Below are 26813 nucleotides of genomic sequence, written 5' to 3' on the forward strand. Positions count from 1 at the left end.
AAGAAAGAAGGGGGCAGATAAGGGAGAGCAGGTACAACCCTAAGTACGAGGAAATAATAACGGAGGGATTGCCGAAGTACCTGTCGGTGGATGGGGATGAGGAGGGGAAGAGGATGGTGGCAAGATTCAGATGCGGCAATGAGGAGAGAGCGAATAGGTATTGGATGAGAGATGATGAGAGAGGTTGTAGGCTATGTGGGGGGGAGTGGGAGTCGTTGGAGCACCTACTGAGGGAGTGTGACGAGCTAAGAGATGAGGTGATCGGCTGGAAGCAGGTGCTGGGGGAGGGGGCAGAAGGAAGAGAATGGATGAGGGAGGTGGTGGTGACAAGACAGCGTAGGGAGATGCGGAGAGGAGATGGGGAGGGGTAGGATAGGAAATAAAATGTATTGTATTGTAATGTGATATATGTAATTGTAGTATTGTTAAAATTTAATTGTTTGTGGAATGTATTGCTGATATGGTAGCAATAAACTTAATTAATTAATATGATTCAAAATCATCATGGAACAAAGAAAACGGGTGTTGCTGACTTTTTGGCGGACACTATAGAATTTTAATTTCTCAGTGAACAGTTTTTATCGAAAAATATTTTATATAATATTTGTTTATAACGTGATTTGAGATCGATTATTTTAATAAAATTTCTGATATGGACCAGGTCGCGCCGTATATCGGTATATAAACCATATTTTTGATAATACACCCAACTCTTTTTTTACACGGTAGATACTTTCCTTAGAAAACCGTGTAAAAGAAAAGCGCGTGAAAAGATCGCCAGGTGTGAAATCCGGCCGAGGTGGGATATCCGCACGTGCCGGGGTGTCCAGCAGGGGGCGTCGTGCAGGTGCTCGTTCTGCACCACGGGAGAGTGGAGAAAGAGGAAAATCCTCGACTCCTGTCCGAGGCTCGAGAAGGCGCGCTGGAATGAGAGGGGCCGGTGGGACGGCTGCTCCATCCCATGCGAGAGGTAAGTAGGGGAAACTGTACTCAGCTCAGTGGATAAGTCTATTAACTGTTTACAGGTAAACCTGCAGCACGGTAGGGCGGCTACGACTGTCCTTAGCAGAAGTCCCAACCATGGCTCGCCAATACCGGGCGCATCAGCGGACTCGGTAATTTATCCGGTAAGTTACTTTGCTCAGGAGATAGACCCAGAGCTTGTTTACTTATCAGGAACAACATTAATGCTTTCTTAATCTCAGAGCATAGCGACCGCGATTGTGTGCCTGCGGTTCTGAGAATCCGAGGTGAGAAGGGCTGGACAGAAATTGTCATCTGCTCGGCATACTTCCCCGGAACGGAAAATGACCTTCCCCGGCCGCTGTGCGAGACATAATTGCCTACAGCCGGAGGAATAACCTGCAAGTTGTTGTTGGATGTGACGCCAATGCCCACCACACAATGTGGGCAAGCACCAACACAAATGAAAGAGGTGAGTTTAGCCGCGTTTACATGGGTTGTGAATTACGAACAAGAGGCACCGGCGTGGTAACACGAATCTAATTATTTCACGACTGTGGTCATGCCTCTTTCGTGAAACGGGTTTACACGGTAGGTATTTGCTTCAGTCGCGAATATGCAGTGCTTGGTGGCAGAAGCATGTCAAGTTTTGTGTGGTGTGATAGCAGACAGGATTTCACAAAATTTGGCAAGAAAAAGAAAGAAAAGACGATGGTGGACAAGGAAATGGATTCTACAAAGAAGTCATACTAGTTTAATGAAAGACATCTCCAAGTACCCTGAAGATTTTAAAAATTTGCTTAGAATGTCGGAACACCATTTTAATTATTTATTGGAACTTGTTAGCCCCAAAATTCAAAGAAAATCCACTAATATGAGAGAAGCTCTATCGGCCAAATTGAAACTGCAAATAACTCTTCGATATTTAGCTACTGGAGACTCTTTTAAAAGTTTAGAATATTTATTTAGAGTACCCAAATCATCGATAAGTAAATTTATAGAAGAAGTTTTAGATGCAGTGTGTGATGCTCTAAAAGAATTTATCAAGGTAAGTAAAAACGTTATTTAATTCCAAACGGTATTCTTATTATTGGTATGGCAACTAGACTTTCCTCTAAATTCTCGTATAGTTTTCGTAGGCTCATGAGGGGCACATTTAAACTATAAAATATTTTAAACAGAAAGGTAATAAAAAGTCATGGTTTGCAAAACATATATTTCCCAAAGCAAATACATAGAAGTATTTGTATGTTTATTTGTAAGTATATTTGCTAATTGCGCATGGCCGAAGTTAACTCAGAGATCAAATGATCCTGTATATCTTCTGCAGCTGAAAAAACAGAATCTTGAGTTCAGTTTTGAATATTTTCAATCGATGGTGGTCCACTTTGAATACTTTCCGAGTTTGTAGTCGAATTTGTAATGAAATTTGAGTTCTGTGAGTACGCGCTGGAGAGTATTGAATATGTGGGAATTGTCGGTTTCAAAATCATAGAAACTATTTCCGATTGTAGTTGTGATGATCGACCTAGTGGTAGAGTTCGTAAAAGAGAAGCAATATATTTTCCAAAATGATCGAAACAATCTTCTTTTGATACACTGGCATTAGCAGCTCTTTTAGAAATATCATCTAGTTTGTCTAGCGCAGAATTAATGTCACCAGCAGGTGTAGAACATAGCATAAATTGCATTGGGGCACTAGATGGCAAACATATAGTTATAAGAGCGCCGCATAAAACTGGGTCCGATTATTTCAATTATAAACAATCGTTCAGCATAATTTTGCTTGCCTTAGTTGATCACAATTATTGTTTCACATATATGGATATAAGAGCTAAAGGCAGGGCATCAGATGGGGGTGTGTGACGAAACTGTAGCCTCAATGAAGCAATGGAGGCAAACATACTGAATATACCTCCAAATGCAGTTATTGTTGCTGATGATGCATTTTCTTTAACAACATCTCTACTCAAACCATACAGTAAACGAAAATTATCCAGAGCTAGACGTATTTTCAATTATAGGCTGTCCAGAGCAAGACGTATTTCTGAAAATGCATTTGGTATGCTAGCGTCAAAATTTAGAATATTTGAAAGGCCAATTGCCGTAGATTTACAAAAAGTTGATAAAATTGTAAAAACCTGCTGCTCAATACATAACTGGCTTCGAAAAACTGGTAACTGTTATGTGCCAGCTAACCTAATTGATTCTGAACACGAAAACTACAATGTAATTCCGGGAACTTGGCGGTAAATAAGCAGTTCTGGTCTTATAGACATTACTGCGACACATGATAGACACCCGAACAGATCAGCATTGGTAAAAAGAGATGAATATTGCAACTACTTCAACCATGAGGGAGCAGTTCCTTGGCAATGGCAAATTGTTGAGGAGTAAAAAAAGTACCACATTACATTCTCAAAATGTGTAAGGAAATGATATACTGGCTAGATTTAGTAATATATACATATATATATATATATATATTTTTTACTTATAAATTAAAATAAACACTTACCAAGTTTGATTGGGTTTCTCTTGCTTTTACGTGCGGCTTGAGAAAAGAATCCATTATTTTGAACCATCTCACTTTGGGAGTATAAACTTCATCAGAACAATACCCGGACTTCATACTCTGCCTAATCTTTTTTATTTCTTGCAAATAGGAGCTACGTAATTTTTTAAATTTCATTATTACATGGATTTCTGTAAAACCATCGATTTCCATTGCATTTGCAATTCTTCTTGCTGCAGCTGCACGAGACTCTCGTTTTTTATAGTCCTCCCTGGTCGGATCCCACAAAACTGGCTCATTTTGATATAGTTCCAGAAATTTATTGGTGTCTGCATCGTTCATTCTTAAAATATGAGCAGCCATAATTTAACAATTTACTGTCCTCCTGCTCTGCTCACGACTGACCACAAGATACAAAAATCAAACAGGTTTAATATTTTCACGATCGGAATTATTTCCGTTCGTGAAAAGTATTTACGCTTCGTATTTCACGAATCTAGTAGTTGACACGGAGCGTAGCTTACGAAAGCGTAGCTCACGTTCGTGATTCACTACCCATGTCAACGCGGCTTTACTTTTTGACTACCTATTAGGGGACTGTTAATAATGTAGGCGCCAAACCAACCTTTGTTACCAGAAATAGAGCAGAGGTACTTGACATTACGTTCAGCTCAATTATATTAAGCTCTAAGATAACCTCCTGGAGGGTATCCTCTGAACCGTCGTGTTCAGATCATAGACATATTCAATTTAAAATTGATCTAGGGATGAAATCGGACTGTACGTACCGTAATCCCCGTAGCACTAATTGGGATCTGTTTAAGAGTTGCCTTGCAGATAACCTAACTAGTGTTATCGCAACCGTTAGGAACTGTGATCAGGTTGAAATAGCTACGGAGCAGATCTCTGTGGCAATTCGCTCTGCATATCACAGTAGCAGTCCACTGAAGGTGAAAAGTAGTAATCGGAGCACACCCTGGTGGAACGAATCTCTTAGCTCCGAAAGACAAGAGGTCCGGGACAAGACATTAGGTGAATGGGAGAAATATAAACAGGCTCTAACGAATTACACCAAAAACATACGTAAGGCAAAAAGAGAGTCTTGGAGGAGGTTCTGTGAGGGAGTGAAAGACACACCCAGCAGTGCAAGAATTCACAAGATTCTCGCTAGAGATCCGGCACTACCCCTGGGCTCACTTAGGCGGCCTGACGGTAGTTTTACGGACTCTAGCAGAGCCTCGTTGGAGCTTCTCATGCAGACTCACTTCCCAGGAAGCCTGATGATGAGGGCCGATAATGCCACAGCGGGCTATTCCTGCAAGGCAAAGCGCCCCTCAAATACGGATTGGAGTGTGGCTAGAAAAGTCGTCACTTACACATCCGTGGACCAGGCAATTCAAACATTTAAGCCGTTCAAATCGCTTGGAGAAGACAATATCTTTCCTGCTTTGTTACAGTAGGGGAGGTCTTTGTTGTTGCCTGGAAATATGTGCCGGCAGAATGGACTAAGGTACGGGTATCTTACATACCCAAAGCGGGCCGTTCGGTCCCTACTTCTAATGCCTTTCGACCCATCAGCCTAACGTCATTTCTGCTGAAAACCCTTGAAAAAGTTCTGGAACGGTATATCCGTACGGTGCCATTGGTATCTGGTCCACTGAGTATGCTTATCAAGCGGGAAAATCAGCAGAATTGGCTCTACACAACTTAGTTGGTAGAGTATCCAGGACGCTGCAGGATAAAGAAATCTTGGTTTGTGCGTTTCTGGATATAGAGGGAGCGTTTAACAACGCAATACCACAATCTCTTGAAAGAGCTGCTCTTGACAGGGGAGTGGAAGCAACTATAGCGGGTTGGATCCGCAATAAGCTAGATAGTAGAATAGTTTCTACTTCACTCCACGGTGATACGATACGCTTCAGGCCGGGAGGTGGCTGCCCGCAGGGAGGGGTGTTATCTCCCCTGCTTTGGTCCATCCTAGTTGACGATCTGATTGCGATAGTCGAAGCCGTTGGTGTGGAAATACAAGCTTATGCTGATGACATTGTCGTTATGGTCAAAGGAACCTGTTTGCCGAGGATATCTAAAGTCCTCCAGGTCACCCTAGATACCATTTGCGCTTGGTGTAAGGGAGAGAACCTCTCAATAAACCTGCAAAAGACAATTGTTGTGCCCTTCCCCAGGAAGCGAAAGTTGGATGGACTAATCCGTCCAACTATCCAAGGTGAAGAAATTCCTTTCTCAAAGGAAGTCAAATATCTAGGAGTAATCCTAGACAAAACCCTGTCATGGAATGGACATTTGCAGGGAGTTTTGCACAAAGCTAGACTATCCTTGTGGACTTGTCGCAGTCTTTGTGAAAAAACTTGGGGTCTTACCCCTGAAAGACTGTACTGACTCTATGTGACTGTGGTTAGACCTATGATCACATACGGAGCAGCAGCCTGGTATAAGAAAGTCCGACAGACTTCAGTTATCAGTAAACTTTCACGAATTCAACGAGTAGCTGGATTGGCAATCTCTGGTGCGATAGGCACAACGCCAACTCTAGCAATGGGGGTTCTGCTTGGCCTATCTCCTCTGCATTTGCATATAGAGAAAGTGGCTAGAACAACCATTTACAGATTTGAGCAATATGCTCAAAACTGTTCCGACATGTCCTACCAATGGGCTGCGGAAGACATTATAAGCACTGATACTGTGTTATCAATGCCGTCAGATTTGGCGGTATCACTATCAGTGATTAATGCACGATACCAGATTGTACTGCCTGAGCGGCAGTCCTGGATCGAAAATGAAAATTCTCTGGTTCGGGCAGATATTTGCTTGTACACAGATGGATCAAAAACGCCTGAAGGGGTAGGAGCAGGAGTATACTGCCAGACATGGGTGCTAAAATCCTTCTTGAAAGAGGGGTGAAGAACATGACAGTACGAATTTTCTCAGACAGTCAAGCCGCTCTCCAGGCGCTGCAAGCCGTGAAAACGGTGTCGGCTCTGGTTAATGATTGTAAGAGAACATTAAACACACTGAGTTGTGATAACAGAGTCTCTCTGATCTGGGTCCCGGGTCACTCTGGGGTTGCTGGCAATGAAGCGGCAGATAAGCTAGCACGAGATGGCAGCGCTGAAGCGTTTGTGGGGCCGGAACCAGCAGTTGGTGTATCATTTGCGATGGCCAAATATAGGATTGGACTGTGGGCTGAAGAGAGACTTCGCCTACTGTGGACCAGTTCTCCTGGAATGAGACCTGGGAATATTTTAGGACTTGCCCGTAGTAGCATAAAAGTTCTAATGGGTGTTTTTGTTGTTGGGTTTAGCCGACGATGTTGAATGCCGACTATGTGCGGAGGAAGCAGAGACGGTTGAGCATGTTTTATGCCACTGCCCTGCCGTTAACCGTATCAGATTCTCGATTTTTGAGTCGCAGATTATCTCCTCAAAAGATCTGAATGACCTTTCGCCGAGCAAGGTATTAATGTTCGTTAAGAGCACGGTGAAATTTGATAACGATATCTATCGGAGTACAATAGATCCTTAGGGTCGCGGTGCAAGGTTGGGTGGTCCGCCTACCCGATATGTATTCTATGTAATGTAATGTAATGTAATGTATTACCGATTGGGTGTTGGACCCTTTTACATACAAATCAACTAGCTCTGTGTTTATTCATTAGCAACTTATCGAGCTAAGTACAAACGAAGAATTAAAACCAATGTTTGTTGACGGATATGAAAAATGTTGGTTACAAAAACAGATACCAACTTTATATCCCGAAGTATAGGACACTGCGGAAAAGTTTTTAATAGCTTTTTCGTCCTCGTAGTTAATGGAACGTAGATTTGTGTTTGTGTGTTTATGTTTATTGATGATGCAACAAAGAATTTACAAGCCCACGAAAAAAAATACAAAAAATAATACATAAAAGTAAATAAAATAATAAACACTCTGAAATTATCAACAAAACCGGACTTAATAACAGCGCATCATCAAAAAGAGCCGAGTCAATGCAGACATAGCTTGTCTGCTATTGTTTTTCATCGGCCCTTTTATAATAGAAATAATAAATAAATTGGTTTCAAACAAGATAGCACTAACTATATATATATAAAAAAACTATATTAACAGAAGTAAGCACCTAAATTAGTTAGCAATGAAAAATAACAATAATAAGGAATAATAAAAAAAGATACAACAAAATTAAAGAACAAAACATAGCAAAATGAAGAAAAGGTTAAACAAGCTGCCGCGAACAATCTCCCCCTGCCCTGTTAGGTCATACAATTCAGAAATGCAAAAAGTGAATATTACATCTTAATAAGAACTTAAATTTAAGATTTAAATTTAAATGCTGTTCTGCTCAATCAAAAGAATTTTTTTATAATAAGACTTGAAACTTCGCTCACTCAGCTGCTTGACTGAATCAGGAAGGCTATTCATAATAGTAGTTACATTATAAGAGTAAGATCTTTTAAAAATTTGAAGTTCATGGCGTGGTATGCATAACATGTGCCGATGTCGTATATTAATATTGTGCACGTCACTGCGATACCTGATTCTATTGGCTAAATATGGTGGACATTTATACATAATAATTCTGTGAAAGAGGCAAGCACTGTGAAGGATTCTACGACGCGTCATATTCAACCAATTTGCCCAATTCAGAGTGTGTGATATGTTTTCCCGTCTTTTAATACCATATATAAACCTCAGACATGAGTTCTGCACTCTTTGGATACGCACTTTGGTTACAGAGTCTAAGCATGGATGATATAAAGCATCTCCGTAATTGAATATGAACAGAACAAGAGCCTCACATAATTGGATTTTCAAACGTTGGTTAAGTAAGCTCCTGTTACTGTACAATAATTTAAGCGTCACGTATGCTCTACGAATTAGTGAAGAAACATGTCCACGGAATCGGAGTGCGGTATCAAGACGTATACCCAAATTACAGCACTCGTCCGTAAAATTCAATTTAACACCACCCACTCCGACACTCAGAGACCCCTTGACCCTGTTCACCACACCACCACTCCCAAATACCATAACTGCTGATTTAGACGGATTAATAATCAAACAATGATTTGAAGCTTCGTGGGCCAATTTGTCTAAATCAGAATTGATAGCTCTTTCAGCCTTGTCAATGTTATTCTCATTGAATGAGTAATAGACCTGAGTATCGTCAGCATACATGTGAGCAGTGCAATAGTCTAGTACTTTTGGTAAAGCAGCCGTATAAATCAGATAGAGCAGCGGGCCAAGAATTGAACCCTGCGGCACGCCTGAGGACACCCCTGCTGCTGAAGATTCCTTTCCATGAAGCTTAACAGTTTGTGACCGATTCAGGAGGTAACTATTAAAAAACTTTATGGCACCCTCCGAAAGGCCAATATGGTGGAGTATTGCTAAGAGAGTGGGGTGGTGAATGGTATCAAAGGCCTTAGAGAAGTCCAAGAGAATCAGGATCGTGGCGCTTTTTTGGTCAATTGCATGGAAAATATCATCCGTGACATCGAGAAGGGCTGTCGTACAACTGTGTCTTGAACGAAAACCAGACTGACGGACTGGTAGAATATTAAATTTATTTAGATGCTGGGTAAGTCTAGTAGCAACCACTTTTTCCAGAATCTTGGACAATATAGGCAAAAAAAATACTTATGGGGCGGAGATCTTTAAGTTCCCGAGGGCTGGATGTTTTTGGAATTGGCGTGACTTGAGCAATCTTCCAAAGGTCAGGAAACACAGACAATTCAAGCACAATTTAGTGCGGTTATGAACCTGATTACGAAAAAAAGAAACCGACTTGATGTTAGTGCTCGTGGTGACTTGCGATTGTTGCTTACAAATATAGAGCCAAACATAAACAATTTGATCACAACTCATCAGGCTCACCAATCACATTAAAAAATGTTATCTTTAAAACAGGAATATGTTTTTTTAATGTTGTTTTAAATATCAAAATGTTTTTATATGTATTTATTTTACGTCACAAGTCAGTGACGACAGGTCATCAATTTTCTAGCCAGCTCACTTTTTACGACCACTGCATTCCGGTCAAAACAGTTTTAGTAGCACGGCACTGACTAGGGGGTCCACGATCACATTTTGGTTCAAGAAGGGGTGCGTAGCCATAATAAGTTTGGGAACCACTGATCTAGAGTAACAATAAAAAATTTAAAAATCAAAAAATGGGGGGCTAACTTCCCGCACTCGAAGAGTTGGGTATACATTTGTTCAATATTTGCATTTCAAACAACTTTTATTAATAACATTTTGTGATAAAACAAAATTTTAATTTTCCTGTGAATAGTACAGCTTAATACACCTAACTGTTATTACTACAACAAAATGTTATAATTTCTCAACAAATCTATACAATTTTCTTATATTTATCACAAAATATTTCATAGAGTAAGAATTTAAACCATCAATATTTCATATAGTGCTTAAATATATTACATATCCACTTGTTTTAAACTTGGTGCTTTATGTAAATGTTGTAATAGGTGTTTAGATCAATAACTACTTTTCAAATATGTCTTAATTTTGTAATCTTTAATATCCAGTTATAAAATACATAAACCATCCGGTATTCCTTTAAAAACATGTTTAATTTTATAATTTTGAAACTATTTAATACGATAAATTACTTACTCTTGCTGCTGCTGCATGCGATAATTGCCCGAATAAAGGGACTTCAATAACGGGTGCTTTCTGACTCAAACAAAACAGTATTAAAATGTCTTTTCTTGTTGAAACATCCGCTTCGTACCAATTCAAATTATAAATACATATGGCTACATTGCCGGCCTGTTTTGTTATAATAAAAAAAATTAATAATATTATCTCATTAAGGGTTGTGTCATTAATGTTATTATACATACCCAAGTAGTAACCCTTTGTCCAACGGAATGAATTAAAAATAATGCTAAGCAACACCATATTGAAATTACAAAAGATATTAAGTCTTTTTTCTAAAAATAAAATTACATTAATTAATTGATATATTACACTATACAGGTGTCTCACGTAACTGGTTCGTTAGAACTTTTTTAGGTTCCACTATTCATAGAGGTTTGAAATTTTGGTAGCATGGGTTGTTCATTCTAAACTTTCAATCTAAAATTAAAACCGGAAGTAGACCACAACTTCGTTATTTTAAATGGAATGCCATAGTTTTTATTACACCTTTCAATTATACATAAAAAAATATGTTGACTTTGATAAAAGTTGTTGATACCTACCATTTTTTGTTTTCGAGTTATTTTGATTTTAAGCTTTCTTTGGCAAATTTCACCATGCTCTTTAAAAGCCTATATCTCAGTTAATGTTCATTGAAAAAAACCTCTAAATTGGCACGATTACTCTTCAGATGTTGCCAAATAGATTGTCATTTCGTGTATCAGAGTATCTTATACAGGCTGGTCAAAAATTGAATTACCGTTTCTCCATATTCAATGGCTAGAACGTCGAAAATTTTAAATGGAATACCCAGTATTTTTGCATGTATTTTGTTTGCTAAAAAATGACTTACGGAGTGACAAACTTCGCTTCATTGCTTCCTCATTAAATTTGACCATCCTGCCCTCACAACCAACTCATCATCTTCCAACTTCGCATTCGCTTCTGGATCTTACTATTACGACTCGTCCGAGCAGCATATTTATGCATGGTCAGCTCCCTGCTCCTCAATTTTCCAATCACGATTTAATTTACTGTTCAGTGCAGATACGACAACATATTTTCTCGCAACGCATTATTTCCGTTCGTGATCTGGGTCGTATTGATAACGATTTGCTGTTGTCTGATGCGCAGAGGATCGATTGGCCCCCGCTTTATCGAATGGCCGATATTGATGGCAAGGTTGACTCTAAACTTATCAATCTCTATGACAAGCATGCCCCACTCAGACGACGCAGGGTGAGACATCCGCCCGCACCCTGGTTAAGTGATGAGATAAGATCACTGATGAGGGAGCGTAATCGTGCAAAGCTATTATTTAAACGTATTCCAAATACTATTAATCGTGAAAACTATAGGATCTTGCGTAACCGTTGCAATCACCAATGTAGAAATGCCAAAAAAATGTATTTCTACCGGACACTATCCAATGCTAATCCGAGGACGTTTTGGAAGTTGATGCGTTCCTTAGGGGCGGTTGAGTCTCCCTCTGTTCGGGCTGCTTGTGATGTGGATTCATTGGCGAGGTTTTTTGCTGATCCACCTCTGCTCATTAGTGGTGGGACTAGGATGACAACTATTTCTAAAATTCTTGCCTCATCTAAATCCTCCTCTTTCTCCTTTGTCCTGGTCACAGCGTCAGAAGTCCGCGATGCCTTGAATCACTCGAGGTCTACGAGTGTGGGAGCTGATGGAGTTGGTCTCAAACTTCTTCTTCCTATATTGGATATTGTTCTTACTCCTATTACCCACATTTTTAACTTCTCCATTGAACGATCCTCATTCCCTTCAATCTGGAAGGTTGCTCATGTTGTCCCTATACCTAAATCCAAGAGTCCCTCAAGTTTAAATGATTTTCGCCCTATCTCCATTTTATCTAAAGCTCTCGAGCGCCTTGTTTATCTACAAGTTCAAGAGTATTTACAAGAACTTAACTTGCACAACGACTTTCAATCGGGTTTTCGTAAGGGTCATAGCACGACAACAGCGCTTATTAAGATTACAGATGATATTAGGTATGCTTGCGACAAACGTTGTGTTACCATCCTTGTATTACTTGATTTTGGCAAGGCGTTCGATTCGGTTGATCACGATCTTTTGTTGGCGTCACTTGGATTTACCTCTTCATGTTTATCTTGGTTTCAATCTTACTTTTCCTGTCGTTCCTTGTGTGTGCGTGCTGATTCTGCGCTCTCGTCTGCTTGTGATATTAAATGTGGTGTACCCCAGGGTAGTGTGTTGGGTCCGTTGCTCTTTTCAATTTTCATTAATGCCGTCACCCACTGTATTTCTTGTAATTATCATGTATATGCTGATGACCTCCAAATTTACACTACGACAACTATTGATGATTTTCCCGAAGCAATTGCACGTCTTAATCATGACCTTTCCAATATTTTGGATTGGTCCAAACGTTATGGCCTTAAATTAAATATTGCTAAAACTCAAGCAATTGCGTTTGGCAGTCGACCTTTACTGGCAAAGCTGAATGATTTTTCATCCAATCACTTAATGCTTGACGGAGACATTATTCAGGTTAGAAACCTTGGGGTGGTTATGGATTCTACAATGTCCTGGAAACCTCAAATTCAATCCGTCTGCAGAAAGGTCTATCATTGTTTCCACTCGTTGAAAAGTCTCCGTTGCTTCCTTCCTCCCATGATCCGTCGTAATCTTTGTTTTTCCCCCATATTGATTATGCTGACACGGCATATCCTGATCTTTCGGTAACACTACGAAACAAACTGCAAAGACTTCAAAACAACTGCATACTGTATATCTTTGATCTCGAGAGATCTCAACACATAACCCCATACCGTAATTATTTGCAGATATTAAGCTGTCAGAACCGTAGATCGTTTTGTATATTAACTATGTTATATACTGTTCTTCACAATCAAACCCCAAGGTATTTGTATTGTATATTTCAACGCTTGTCGTCGCATGGTTTACCCACTAGATCTCAGTTAGATTCTGTGCTTATGTTCCCGACCCATAGTACCGAGATTTACCATAAATCGTTTGCTGTGCAGGCAATAACCCTTTGGAATAGTCTGCCTGCTGAGATCCGTAATATTCCTCACCTTGTAACATTTAAAAACCACCTAAAACGTCATTTATTGGCTCTCCAAGTATCTTCTTGAGAACTTTTTTTTCTCCCTTTTCTTCTCTTCTTCTTTTATTCCAGCAACTATCATTATGCACCGTTTTTAGTGACCATAAGTTTAGCATAGCAGCTTGCCGTTTATTCATAGTTTTTCTTATATAACTTAGTATACTGCTGATTGATTTGGTTGTTTGGAAGATATCGTTTACGCGATAAATCGACCCTTTTGCCCGTATTTATGTATTAAGTTAAATGTACAGGGTGTCCCAGACCACCCGTACCAGCCGATTTATTCGGAAACGGTGAGTCCTAGAGAGTTGAAATAAAAAATTCGTCAACTAAAGCAGACACCCTCCTTCTAGATAGTGTGTTACGACCGACCAACAACATCCGGAAGTGGGTGCAATTGAGTAGTACTTTAATATTTTATATGTAAAGAGGGGTCAATTACGATATCATCGTAAAGAACTCTTCAATAGAAATCTCTTTTGCTTGAAAAAAATTTTTATATTGCTAATCGTTTTCGAAATAATCCACCCTAATTGTTGGTACTTTTTACCGGTGTTATTTAAGTTGACAAATAGATGTCGCTATTCGTCGTTTTGAAAAATCGTGTAATTTAGAAATGGCTGGTTAATAACAAGAAATTGTTTTTACTAACAAAATGAATAAAATAACAAGGAGTTTTTTTTACCACAGAAGAATATTACAAAACACTAAATAATAAAACTTAATAAATTAAAAATTATAAAAAAAAAATAAAATTATTTAATTGTTATTGACAGAACGTCAACTTTGTGAAACTAGCAGTTATCAATTCTTCGTATTTATCTTGAACAACTAATTAGAATTTTATTTAAACATCAACATGCCTTTCAACAATGAAGAAGCGTATGACATGTTGATGTTATTGGGGGAATGCAGACAAAATTTTCCACAGCAAAGTCGTCATGTCTTCAGTCGTCTTGCTTGTAGAGTTAAGCGATTTGGGGTAGTTCGTCCTAATCACAACATCAGACACAGAATAAAAAGAACCGTGCAAGACAATCGAACAGCGGAGGTAATAGCCGGTGTTGAGTTATACCCTCATTTATCCGTCCGTGATATGGCAAGGGAATTCGATATCACCAAGAGCTCAGTCCAACGGATATTAAAAGAAAATAAATTTTACGCTTATCATGTAAATCTTTGCCAAGAATTAAGAGATCAAGATTTTAATAACCGATTACAATTTTGTAATTGGTTATTAGGCCAAACTCAATTTTTTCATCGGAATATCCTTTGGACAGATGAAGCGACATTTAAAAGTAATGGGCAGTTAAACCTGCACAATGCCCACTACTGGTCAGAAGTTAACCCCCATTGGATGGTTGAAATGAACAATCAAAATCTGTGGTCTCTAAATGTGTGGTGCGGGATTTTGGGCGACACCATAATTGGGCCCTTTTATTTTGATGGCACTCTCAATGGTCGCAGGTATGCGGAATTTCTTGCTGGCACATTGCAGCATGATTTGTTGGGTGACATTCCACTAGCAATAAGGAGGAGATTGTGGCTACAACAAGATTTGTGACCAAAAATTCCCTGGGCGATGGATTGGAAGAGGAGGTTGTGTGGCGTGGCCAGCACGATCACCCGATTTGACCCCTCTTGATTTCTATCTTTGGGGTCGACTTAAGAATTTAGTTTATAAACATCGACCAACAACAAAGGAAGAAATGAAGAACAGAATTCAAGAAGCGTGTCAGAATTTAAGTGCAAGAGAAATTTTAAATGCGGTAGATAGTGTAAGGCTCCGGCTTGAAAAATGTGTTGCTCAAAATGGTAGACAATTTGAACATTTATAATCTTTATTATCTTGATTTTGTTAATTTTTTATTAGATTGAGCGTTTTGTGTCATTTTGTCGTCCAAATAATTCCTTTCCATAGTTATTTTATTCATTTGTTTAATAAGAACTGGTATTTTTACTTTAATTTATTAAGTTTTATTATTTAGTGTTTTGTAATATTCTTCTGTGGTAAAAAAAACTCCTTGTTATTTTATTCATTTTGTTAGTAAAAACAATTTCTTGTTATTAACCAGCCATTTCTAAATTACACGATTTTTCAAAACGACGAATGGCGACATCTATTTGTCAACTTAAATAACACCGGTAAAAAGTACCAACAATTAGGGTTTATTATTTCGAAAACGATTAGCAATATAAAAATTTTTTTCAAGCGAAAGAGATTTCTATTGAAGAGTTCTTTACGATGATATCGTAATTGACCCCTCTTTACATATAAAATATTAAAGTACTACTCAATTGCACCCACTTCCGGATGTTGTTGGTCGGTCGTAACACACTATCTAGAAGGAGGGTGTCTGCTTTAGTTGACGAATTTTTTATTTCAACTCTCTAGGACTCACCGTTTCCGAATAAATTGGCTGGTACGGGTGGTCTGGGACACCCTGTATAGATTTTCTTTAATTTGTATTTTTTGTTTCTTATTATGGCAATAAATTTATTTATTATTATTATTATTATTTTTTTTTTACTCTATCAGAAAGGGAATTTAATTCTCTATAAATTATCTATAAACATTCCTATACCTATTTATTGTAGTTTCCCTGATATTGGGACATTAATCAAAGCATGCACGGAATGCGGGAAAACGTTTGATTTTTTTATTAGAAGGCAATGGAATTTTGACAGTTTTTGGTCCATATTTGTGTTATTGTTGTTGTTACTTACTTTTGATCACGAGTGATAGTCATTGTATAGGTATCATGGCAAATTATTCCAACGCCGATATTTTAAATTTGTTTTATATTCATGGCAATGGCCTCCACGATCTCCAGATTTAACACCATTCGATTTTTATTTGTGGGGTCACTTAAAAAATCAAGTGTACAATTCACCGATCAACACACGACAAGAGTTTCGTGATAGAGTGATGCGTGCTCTACGTACTATTGATGGCGACCAACTTCTACGGGCCACAACCGTAGAAGTCGAAAGAAAAGTTGAAAAATGTTTAATTTCTGTTATTAAATTGTTGTTTTTCATTGTTTCATTTATTCGTTTTTCTGTTGGTTATTTTTGGTAAATAAAAGCGAGAGGCTAAAGGTTATTCAACCATTGTTAATTGTAGAAATAATACCAATAATAATTTAAACAAAATTAAACGATGAACTGTCAAAATGTCTTGGCCTGCTAACAAAAACACAAACGGGCTTTGGGATTCTATGTCTGATTTTGATTAATTTTCCAATATCAGGGAAACTACAATAAATAGGTATAGGAATGTTTATAGATAATTTGTAGAGAATTAAATTCCCTTTCTGATAGGGTAAAGAAATATGGGGTGTCCATTTAAAATTTTCGACTTTCTCGCAATTGAATATTGAGAAACGATAATTCACTTTTGGACCAGCCTGTATAAAATTCTCTGATACAACAAATGACAATCTATTTGGCAGCATCTGTAGAGTATTCGTGCCAATGCAGAGCTTTTTTGAATGATCGTTAGCTGAGATATGGGCTTTTAAAGACCATGGTGAAATTTGTCAAAAAACATTTAAAATCAAAATAACTCGAAAACAAAAAACGCTAGGTACCAACAACTTTTATCAAAGTCAACATATTTTTTTACGTATAATTGAAAGGTGTAATAAAAAGTATAGCATTCCATTTAAAATAACGAAGTTGTGGTCTACTTCCGGTAGACCGGAAGGGGTGGCCATCTTGAAAATATTTTAATAATAATAATAAATAAATTTATTGCCATAATAAGAAACAAAAAATACAAATTAAAGAAAATGTATACATTTAACTTAATGCATAAATACGGGCAAAAGGGTCGATTTATCGCGTAAACGATATCTTCCAAACAACCCAATCAATCAGCAGTATACTAAGTTATATAAGAAAAACTATGAATAAACGGCAAGCTGCTATGCTAAACTTATGGTCACTAAAAACGGTGCATAATGATAGTTGCTGGAATAAAAGAAGAAGAGAAGAGAAGAAAAGTAGAAGAAGAGAAGAAAAGGGAGAAAAAAAAGTTCTCAAGAAGATACTTGGAGAGCCAATAAATGACGTTTTAGGTGGTTTTTAAATGTTACAAGGTGAGGAATATTACGGATCTCAGCAGGCAGACTATTCCAAAGGGTTATTGCCTGCACAGCAAACGATTTATGGTAAATCTCGGTACTATGGGTCGGGAACATAAGCACAGAATCTAACTGAGATCTAGTGGGTAAACCATGCGACGACAAGCGTTGAAATATACAATACAGATACCTCGGGGTTTGATTGTGAAGAACAGTATATAACATAGTTAATATACGAAACGATTTACGGTTCTGACAGCTTAATATCTGCAAATAATTACGGTATGGGGTTATGTGTTGAGATCTCTCGAGATCAAAGATATACCGTATGCAGTTGTTTTGAAGTCTTTGCAGTTTGTTTCGTAGTGTTACCGAAAGATCAGGATATGCCGTGTCAGCATAATCAATATGGGGGAAAAACAAAGATTACGACGGATCATGGGAGGAAGGAAGCAACGGAGACTTTTCAGTGAGTGGAAACAATGATAGACCTTTCTGCAGACGGATTGAATTTGAGGTTTCCAGGACATTGTAGAATCCATAACCACCCCAAGGTTTCTAACCTGAATAATGTCTCCGTCAAGCATTAAGTGATTGGATGAAAAATCATTCAGCTTTGCCAGTAAAGGTCGACTGCCAAACGCAATTGCTTAAGTTTTAGCAGTATTTAATTTAAGGCCATAACGTTTGGACCAATCCAAAATATTGGAAAGGTCATGATTAAGACGTGCAATTGCTTCCGGAAAATCATCAATAGTTGTCGTAGTGTAAATTTGGAGGTCATCAGCATACACATGATAATTACAAGAAATACAGTGGGTGACGGCATTAATGAAAATCGAAAAGAGCAACGGACCCAACACACTACCCTGGTGTACACCACATTTAATATCACAAGCAGACTAGAGCGCAGAATCAGCACGTACACACAAGGAACGACAGGAAAAGTAAGATTGAATCCAAGATAAACATGAAGAGGTAAATCCAAGTGACGCCAACAAAAGATCGTGATCAACCGAATCGAACGCCTTGCCAAAATCAAGTAATACAAGGATGGTAACACAACGTTTGTCGCAAGCATACCTAATATCATCTGTAATCTTAATAAGCGCTGTTGTCGTGCTAGGACCCTTATGAAAACCCGATTGAAAGTCGTTGTGCAAGTTAAATTCTTGTAAATACTCTTGAACTTGTAGATAAACAGGGCGCTCGAGAGCTTTAGATAGAACAGATAAAATGAAGATAGGGCGAAAATCATTTAAACTTGAGGGACTCTTGGATTTAGGTATAGGGACAACATGAGCAACCTTCCAGATTGAAGGGAATGAGGATCGTTCAATGGAGAAGTTAAAAATGTGGGTAATAGGAGTAAGAACAATATCCAATATAGGAAGAAGAAGTTTGAGACCAACTCCATCAGCTCCCACACTCGTAGACCTCGAGTGATTCAAGGCATCGCGGACTTCTGCCGCAGTGACCAGGACAAAGGAGAAAGAGGAGGATTTAGATGAGGCAAGAATTTCAGAAATACTTGTCATCTTAGTCCCACCGCTAATGAGCAGAGGAGGGTCAGCAAAAAACCTCGCCAATGAATCCACATCACAAGCAGCCCCAACAGAGGGAGACTCAACCGCCCCTAAGGAACGCATCAACTTCCAAAACGTCCTCGGATTAGCATTGGATAGTGTCCGGTAGAAATACATTTTTTTGGCATTTCTACTGTCATATACGCCATCTAGGAATTGGTAAAGAAAGCAGGGGAATTCATTTAGTAGAAAGTATACATTCATTGGGTAGAAATTATTCATGCATTTAGTAGAATAAGAAAATGAATTGTCATTGTCACTTTTATATATGTGATTACTGTGATTAGGTACGTTACAAGGAATGAATAAAATGTATTAACGAGTTCAATTACAAGAATTTACTTACGATTACGAGTACATACACAACAAGTGGCGACGAGGATAAAAGTAGAGCAAGGATAAAGGTAGAAGAAGGAAAAAAAAGAAGTATTTACGTTTACCTACGTCTACGTTACACTATATACGAAATAGAAATGGAGGAAGTACTAAAACAAATTACACAAGTGAAACCTTTGAATCGTACGTACAAAGATTAGAAAATTACTTAGAATTACGAAACTTGACAGAAAATACATCGGAAAATGATAAACGGAAAGTTCAAATTTTGATCAGCTGTTTGGGGCCGAAACACTACCAAATGTTATCAAACCTTACAGCACCAGACTTACCGAAGACAAAGAAATACGAGGATCTTGTAAAGCTGTTACGAAGCCACATTTCTCCAAAACCAAGCGAGATAGCGGAACAGCACAAATTCACGATGCGAGTACAACACGAGGGTGAGTCAATTGCTCATTTCCATTCTGAATTAAAGAAACTTACCACAAATTGTAATTTTGTTTGCGAAAACTGTAAACAACCTACGGTGAATACGCATTTACGTTCACAATTTATACGAGGGGTAAGAGATTCGGAAATCCGTGAAAGACTACTTCAACAAAATAAGTTAACATTCGAAGAAGCGTTGAAAGTTGCCATATCCATCGAATGCCAGTTTTTACTAAAATCAATTACGTATTTAGGACACAAAATAGACGAGAACGGACTACACCCATTGGAAGACAAGATAAAGGCAATAGTAAATTGTCCAAGAACAAATAATGTAGACGAGGTGAGAGTATTTTTAGGCCTCATAAACTACTACCAAAAATGCATTCCAAATTTAGCTTCAAAATTAAATCCGATAAATAATCTTTTAAGGAAACAATCAGAATTCATATGGTCAAAAAAGTGTGAGGAAAGTTTCAGAACGCTAAAGGAAGAAATAACTAGTCCAAAAGTACTTATACCATATAAACCGAAACTTAAATTGGTATTAGCAATAGTAATTTCACATATCTTACCAACAGGCGAAGAGAAACCAGTAGCTTTTGCGTCACGATCGCTTTCAAAAGCTGAAAGAAACTACAGCCAGATTGACAAAGAAACGACAGCTATCGTCTGGGGATTAAAAAAATTTTTTCAATATTGCTATGGAAGGAAAATAACACTTGTGATGGACCATAAACCGCTAACAAGGATCCTCCATCCCGAAAAAATACTACCAGCTACATCGGCAATTAGATTACTACATTATGCAAGTTACATGGCAGGATTTAAATATGACATCATCTATCGAAACACCAAAGAATGCAGATTTTTTATCACGATTTTCTACAACGGATGAAACCGAGATAACGAAACTGTCAGAAGAAAGCGTATTTTATATAAACCAACTTCAAATGTTACCCGTAACCAGAGAAGAAATTAGACGAGAAACTAGAAAAGATCCAGAAATTACTAAATTGATTATATCACTTGAAAATGGAGACGAAGACCAAAATTTGACGAAATTTACATTGGAAGATGGATGCCTGTTTAACGGAATGAGAGTGGTCATACCAAAAACATTACAAAAAAGAATACTGGAAGAATTGCACACAGCACATACTGGAATTGTCAAAATGAAGGCACTTGCTCGAAGTTATGTATGGTGGAAAAAAATAGATGAAGATATTGAAACTTTAACAAAGGAATGCTGGCAATGCTGTCTTACTAAGAACAACCCAAAAGCAATCACCAAATACCATACCTGGGAATACCCAAAATCACCGTGGCAGAGAGTACATATTGATTACGCTGGACCATTCCAGGAACATTACTTCCTGATAATAGTCGATGCTTATACAAAATATCTTGAAGTTTTCCCTACAAAATCAATGACAACGGAGATAACAATAAAAAAACTAAGAGAAACATTCAGTAGATTTGGACTACCAATCACTTTGGTAAGTGATAATGCTACCAATTTTAAAAGCCAAGATTTCAAGGAATTTACACAAACAAATGGAATTATACATCGATTCTCCGCGCCGTACCACCCTTCAACAAACGGCCAAGCGGAGAGATACGTCCAAACGGTCAAGAAAAAACTAAAAGCAATGGCATCGGAGCCAGGAAATATCCATCTCAAATTATGCAAACTCTTAATGCAGTTTAGGAAAACACCAAGTGCAGCCACGAACCAGAGTCCGGCGGAGTTGCTGTTAAAAGGGAATTTCAGAACACGTATCGATCTGGTGAGAAGAGAAATAGGAACAGAAAACAAAAAACAAGAAAACTTAAAAATAAGAGACTTTCAACAGGGAGACCAAGTCCTTGCGAGATTTTATAACAACCCAGAAACAAAGTGGAAGACGGGAAGAATCATAAATAAAGAGGGAAATTTGCATTACGAAGTAGAAGTAGAGGGAGCTATACACAGAAGACATGTTGATCAATTGACGAGTACTAAATTCAGAGAACCAAATGAAAAGATTCCTGAAATAATAGAAAGAGAAAAGGAACCAGAAGAGATCAAAGAAGAGTCAGGGCACCAAAAAACTATACCAAAGAAAGAAACCAAAAAAACAGGTGAGGAATCAACCGCAACAGAAGGTTTACGACGTTCGACACGAATAAGAAAACCACCACAGAAATTGGATTTATAAAGAGGGGAAAAGTGTCAGATACGCCATCTAGGAATTGGTAAAGAAAGCAAGGGAATTCATTTAGTAGAAAGTATACATTCATTGGGTAGAAATTATTCATGCATTTAGTAGAATAAGAAAATGAATTGTCATTGTCACTTTTATATGTATATGTGATTAGATACGTTACAAGGAATGAATAAAATGTATTAACGAGTTCAATTACGAGAATTTACTTACGATTACGAGTACATACACAACATCTACATTGGTGATTGCAACGGTTACGCAAGATCCTATAGTTTTCACGATTAATAGTATTTGGAATACGTTTAAGTAATAGCTTTGCACGATTACACTCCCTCATCAGTGATCTTATCTCATCACTTAACCAGGGTGCGAGCGGATGTCTCACCCTGCGTCGTCTGAGTGGGGCATGCTTGTCATAGAGATTGATAAGTTTAGAGTCAACCTTGCCATCAATATCGGCCATTCGATAAAGCGGGGGCCAGTCGATCCTCTGCGCATCAGACAACAGCAAATCGTTGTCAATACGACCCAGATCCCGAACGGAAATAATGCGTTGCGAGAAAATATGTTGTCGTATCTGCACTGCACAGTAAATTAGATCGTGATTGGAAAATTGAGGAGCAGGGAGCTGACCATGCATAAGTATGCTGCTCGGACGAGTCGTAATAGTAAGATCCAGAAGCGAAGGGTTTCCTCCAATTGATCAAAGTAGTTAACAAGAGGAAGACAGTAAAAAACGCCAAGTAATAACTTGTTGTAGGAACTTTTCAGTTCCACAAGCATAAATTCAGCCCCCTGAACTGACCCATCGGAGGATTCGACAATCGTAGCACTCAGGGTATCCCTGATAAATAAAGCCACTCCCCCACCCCGCGAAAACAGACGATCGTTTCGCAAAAGACTATAATTAGGAAGTGAAACAATCGCTGAGCTGAGAGAGGGTTTAAGCCATGTTTCACTGACCATAATAATATCAAAAATATTAGATTCAAATGTGGTCAAGAAATCATCAAAGTGGGCAGAAATACTTTGCGCATTAATATGACACACGGAGATAAAGTTTGTTAATCTGTTAAACAAATCAGCTGAAGGTATCCCATCATAAGTACTAAAATCGTTTACATCAGCCTCACACGTACGTAAGAATCAAGAGACAAGAATAGAAAGAATGAGAAGATATTTTAAGATATTTTAGATCGAAAGTTTAGAATGAACAACCCATGCTACCAAAATTTCAAACCACTACGAATAGTGGAACCTTAAAAAGTTCTAACGAACCAGTTACGTGAGACACCCTGTATAAAATACAAACCAGAACAAATTCAGTTGTAGTTATAGTTAAACAAAGTAAGCCGAAAATTTTTGTTGGGACAAGAAAATTTGTAAAGAAATGATTGGAAAATTGAGATATTCTAAAATGATTATTAAAAAAATATACAATCATTTTAAAGTTTACACCTACCTGAATAATTGTTGATGATACAAAATAATTAATCGCATATTTTCGACATTTCTTTTCTTATTATTACTCAACTTTGTATTATCAATAATCTCGTTTAAGTTTTTTAAGCGCAAAACCACTACTTCCAGCGAATACCAATACAAAACTAGTCCAGAGAATACGAGTTTCATTATAACACTCATACTATACATTTGAAATAACATTATTAACGTTATATTCCAATGTTCCAAATTAAATGGAATATAATATTCAAATGCCAAACAATGTTTAATATTTTCTAAAGTCGCACAATTATCATCAAACATAATATAGCAACAAATAAAAAGCGAAATAAGAAATCCCCCATAATTAACCGCTTTCAACACAATTTTTAATGTTTTATCGAGAAGTTTGGTGCTTTCCGGGATATCGAACTTTTTAAAATCACTCAAAATATTAATCATTTCAAATAAACGATACCGATTTCGCAATAATTGAATATTACAAGATATAACTAATAAACCAATCGTATTAAATTTCACATGAAATAAACATTTTGTAAAATTCGCTTTATAATCTAAAATAAAGATGTTTAATTGTATTTCGTAGTATCAAAAGAAAAGTACTTACTAATAATTTCTGTTATTAATGGATGAATTGCCCACGTTACATTAACAATAATTAAAACAATTGGTGTGAGTCCTCGAAATCCATTCGAGGAAGGCCAAAGTTGATATCTCCGAAAATGTTGTTCCAAAAGGTAAAAACCCGCTGTTTTCGACATTTTGAACACAACTAGAATGGGAAATCTAACGGAATTGAATGGAAAAGATACTTAACGTACCGATCAAGTATAATAGGAGTATTAAAAACTTCATGAGTTCATTGATTTAGCTTAATGGATTTTTATCCCCTTTATTTATAGCACTGCGGTCTTTTCTGATTTGAAATTGTTTGTAAAAATCTAAGCGAATAATTTCTCTGTGACTATTAATTAATCTTAACATCAAAAATATTGATATTTATAACAGTGTCGAGCACCACCTAATAAAGATATCGAAATTTTTAATTAAAGTAATCGCTTTTATATACAATGTAATTCCCCTAACTCGAACTTATATCTCGAATTATCCTTTAAGGCCCACTTTTACCACCTCTTGATAAATTTAACCGATAGATAAATTACCTCTCTTAGGTCCATTACTACCATCTTTTAGTTAAATTTATCTTATAGATAAACACATATATTAGCCAATCAGAGCGCGTGAAATAGCCGTAACCATAGTAATAATCCCATAGATAGCTTAACCAGAAGATGGTAGTAACGAGCCTTAGCCAATGAGAGCGCTTAAAACAGCTGTAACCATGGTAATTATCTATCGGATAAATTTATCAAGAGGTGGTAAAAGTGGGCCTAAGTCGAATAATTTTCGTAAGCTCAAGCGTTTGACCCGCTTTTACCACCTCTAGTTAAACTGGTCGTTAGTCTAACTATCGGATAACGTTTATCTATTGGTTAACTGCGAAACAACTTTTACCATTTTGATCTAACTAATGGATAGGCTATCTAGTAGTTAACGTAAAAATCTAGCGGAATATTATAATGACTGTTGGTGACTACGTATAAAAGAGGTATTACAGGTTTCTATCTCCTTTGTCCGTCGGTAATGGTCGGTAATTCGTGGGTAATTCTCATAAACCTGTCAGTTCTGTTAGTAGCAATTAACGATCACGAAAATATAAAAACCGCAAATCAGGCCGAAAACCGTATTTGGGGGGCAAATTTTAAACCTGAAGAAATAACACTTTTATTTGTTAAACTAAAACTAGAACTAACACTAGCACTATCACAAGAACTAATAGTAGATTCAGAACTAGAATCTTTTGGGTTAAGCCGTGCGTTTTTTGAAAAAATGTTTGACGTTTCGGATGCCATGTTGCAACCTTCTTCAGAAACAAGTTCGAAGTGACGAATTCGTTTTAAAATTTGACAATAAATACATGAAAAGGTAATTAATAACTAATTAGTGTCTAATTTTCAACTAAGTTGTTTTGTCAAATCAGGATGGAGAAGACTTCGTTGAGTTCATCAACATCCATGTGCGGCTGAGTTCCCAGCCATCTTCTCTATTCATGTTATTCCCATGTCGATGAATCTCTATCGCCTCTCTCGTCAATCTTTGGAACTAATGTCCGTTTCTTGCTAGCACTTTGGTTTTTTCGAATTCTATGCTGTGTTCTCCTTTGTGGCAATGCTCTGCAGATTGTTGGATCTTCCTTAGTCGGACGTCTCTTTCGTGTTCCTTGATGCGGCACTCGATGTTAAACGTAATATTTCCCGCAACTGCAAGATAGCCGGTAGACTCCAGCTCCCTTTAATGGGGTTAGTTTGTCTTTGGCTATCGGAAGAGCGTTTTGTATTTTGCTGACCGTACCGTATCGTACCACGATATCATTCTTCTTCAGACGCCTCGCAATTCGCTCCGTCACACCTGAAACATAAGGAAGGCAGATAAAACGGGCTGATGTCGTACTTAAGGAGTCATCCTTCTGTTTGTGTGGTTTGGTGGATCGTCGGATATCTCTCATCGTATAGCCGTTCTTCTGCAGCACATCTTCTAGGAATCTTTAGTTCTCTTTATCGCATGTCCTCTCTGCTCGCTGGAATAAGGCTTGAATCACGGACCTCTTCTGTTGTGGGTGGTAGTGGGAGGAAGCCTGCAGGTACCTATTCGTATGTGTCTTCTTTCGATATACTCCCAGTTCCATGCCCCCATCTGTCTTCCTAGTGATTAACACATCCAGGAATGGCAACTGTTTTGCATTTTCTGTTTCCATGGTAAATTTTATCATGGGGTGCTGTGAATTGAGGTGGTCTAGAAATTCCTGGAGTTGCTCTTTTCCATGTTGCCAGATCACGAAAGTGTCATCGACGTAACGGAGCCATAGCTTCGGTTTCCAAGGACTCTTCTTTAGCGCCTCCTCTTCAAACATCTTCATGTAAAAATTGGTTATCACAGGAGACAGAGGTGATCCCATGGCTGCTTCTTCGCATTGCTCGTAGAATTCCTCCTTCCAGCTGAAATATGTCGACGATAGACAGTATTCCACTAGTCCTGGGACATACTTGGGCAAACCCTCCGGGATGAGTTTCTGGCGAAGATCATCCACGGCATCCTTGACTGGTACTCTGGTGAATAGAGATTCCACGTCAAAACTTACCAGCATATCCTGAGGGTTTAGCTTCATACTCCTAATTGATTCTACAAAATGTGTGGAATCTCTGACATATGACTCTGTTTTACCTGTAAAAGGAGACAGAATTTTGGAAAGGTGTTTTGCTAGTTGATAGGTGGGAGAATTTATGGCACTGACAATAGGGCGTAGTGGGACGTCTGGTTTATGGATTTTGGGTAATCCATATATCCTTGGTGGTACTGGAGCCT

At 37.9% G+C, this 26813-nt stretch overlaps 1 protein-coding gene and 1 long non-coding RNA gene across 2 annotated transcripts; one reads left to right on the forward strand and one right to left on the reverse strand.

Annotated features, from left to right (window-relative positions):
• Positions 1 to 1221: 1221 nt before the first annotated feature.
• LOC111418924 (uncharacterized) lies at positions 1222 to 4364 on the forward strand. Its single transcript, XM_071200905.1, is given in 1 exon segment — positions 1222 to 4364. A coding segment is annotated over 1 exon segment (744 nt). The 5' UTR covers positions 1222 to 2616; the 3' UTR covers positions 3361 to 4364.
• A 5402-nt stretch (positions 4365 to 9766) lies between these two features.
• On the reverse strand, positions 9767 to 10448 carry LOC139432445 (uncharacterized). The gene is made up of 3 exons (XR_011642217.1): positions 10363 to 10448; positions 10133 to 10288; positions 9767 to 10073 (listed from the first exon to the last, which is right to left on the reverse strand). It is a non-coding gene; the product is annotated as an uncharacterized lncRNA (long non-coding RNA).
• Between the last annotated feature and the right edge of the window lie 16365 nt (positions 10449 to 26813).

This window comes from Onthophagus taurus, unplaced genomic scaffold (genome assembly GCF_036711975.1).
Source record: "Onthophagus taurus isolate NC unplaced genomic scaffold, IU_Otau_3.0 ScKx7SY_15, whole genome shotgun sequence".
In the NCBI taxonomy this organism is placed as follows: Eukaryota; Metazoa; Arthropoda; class Insecta; order Coleoptera; family Scarabaeidae; genus Onthophagus; species Onthophagus taurus.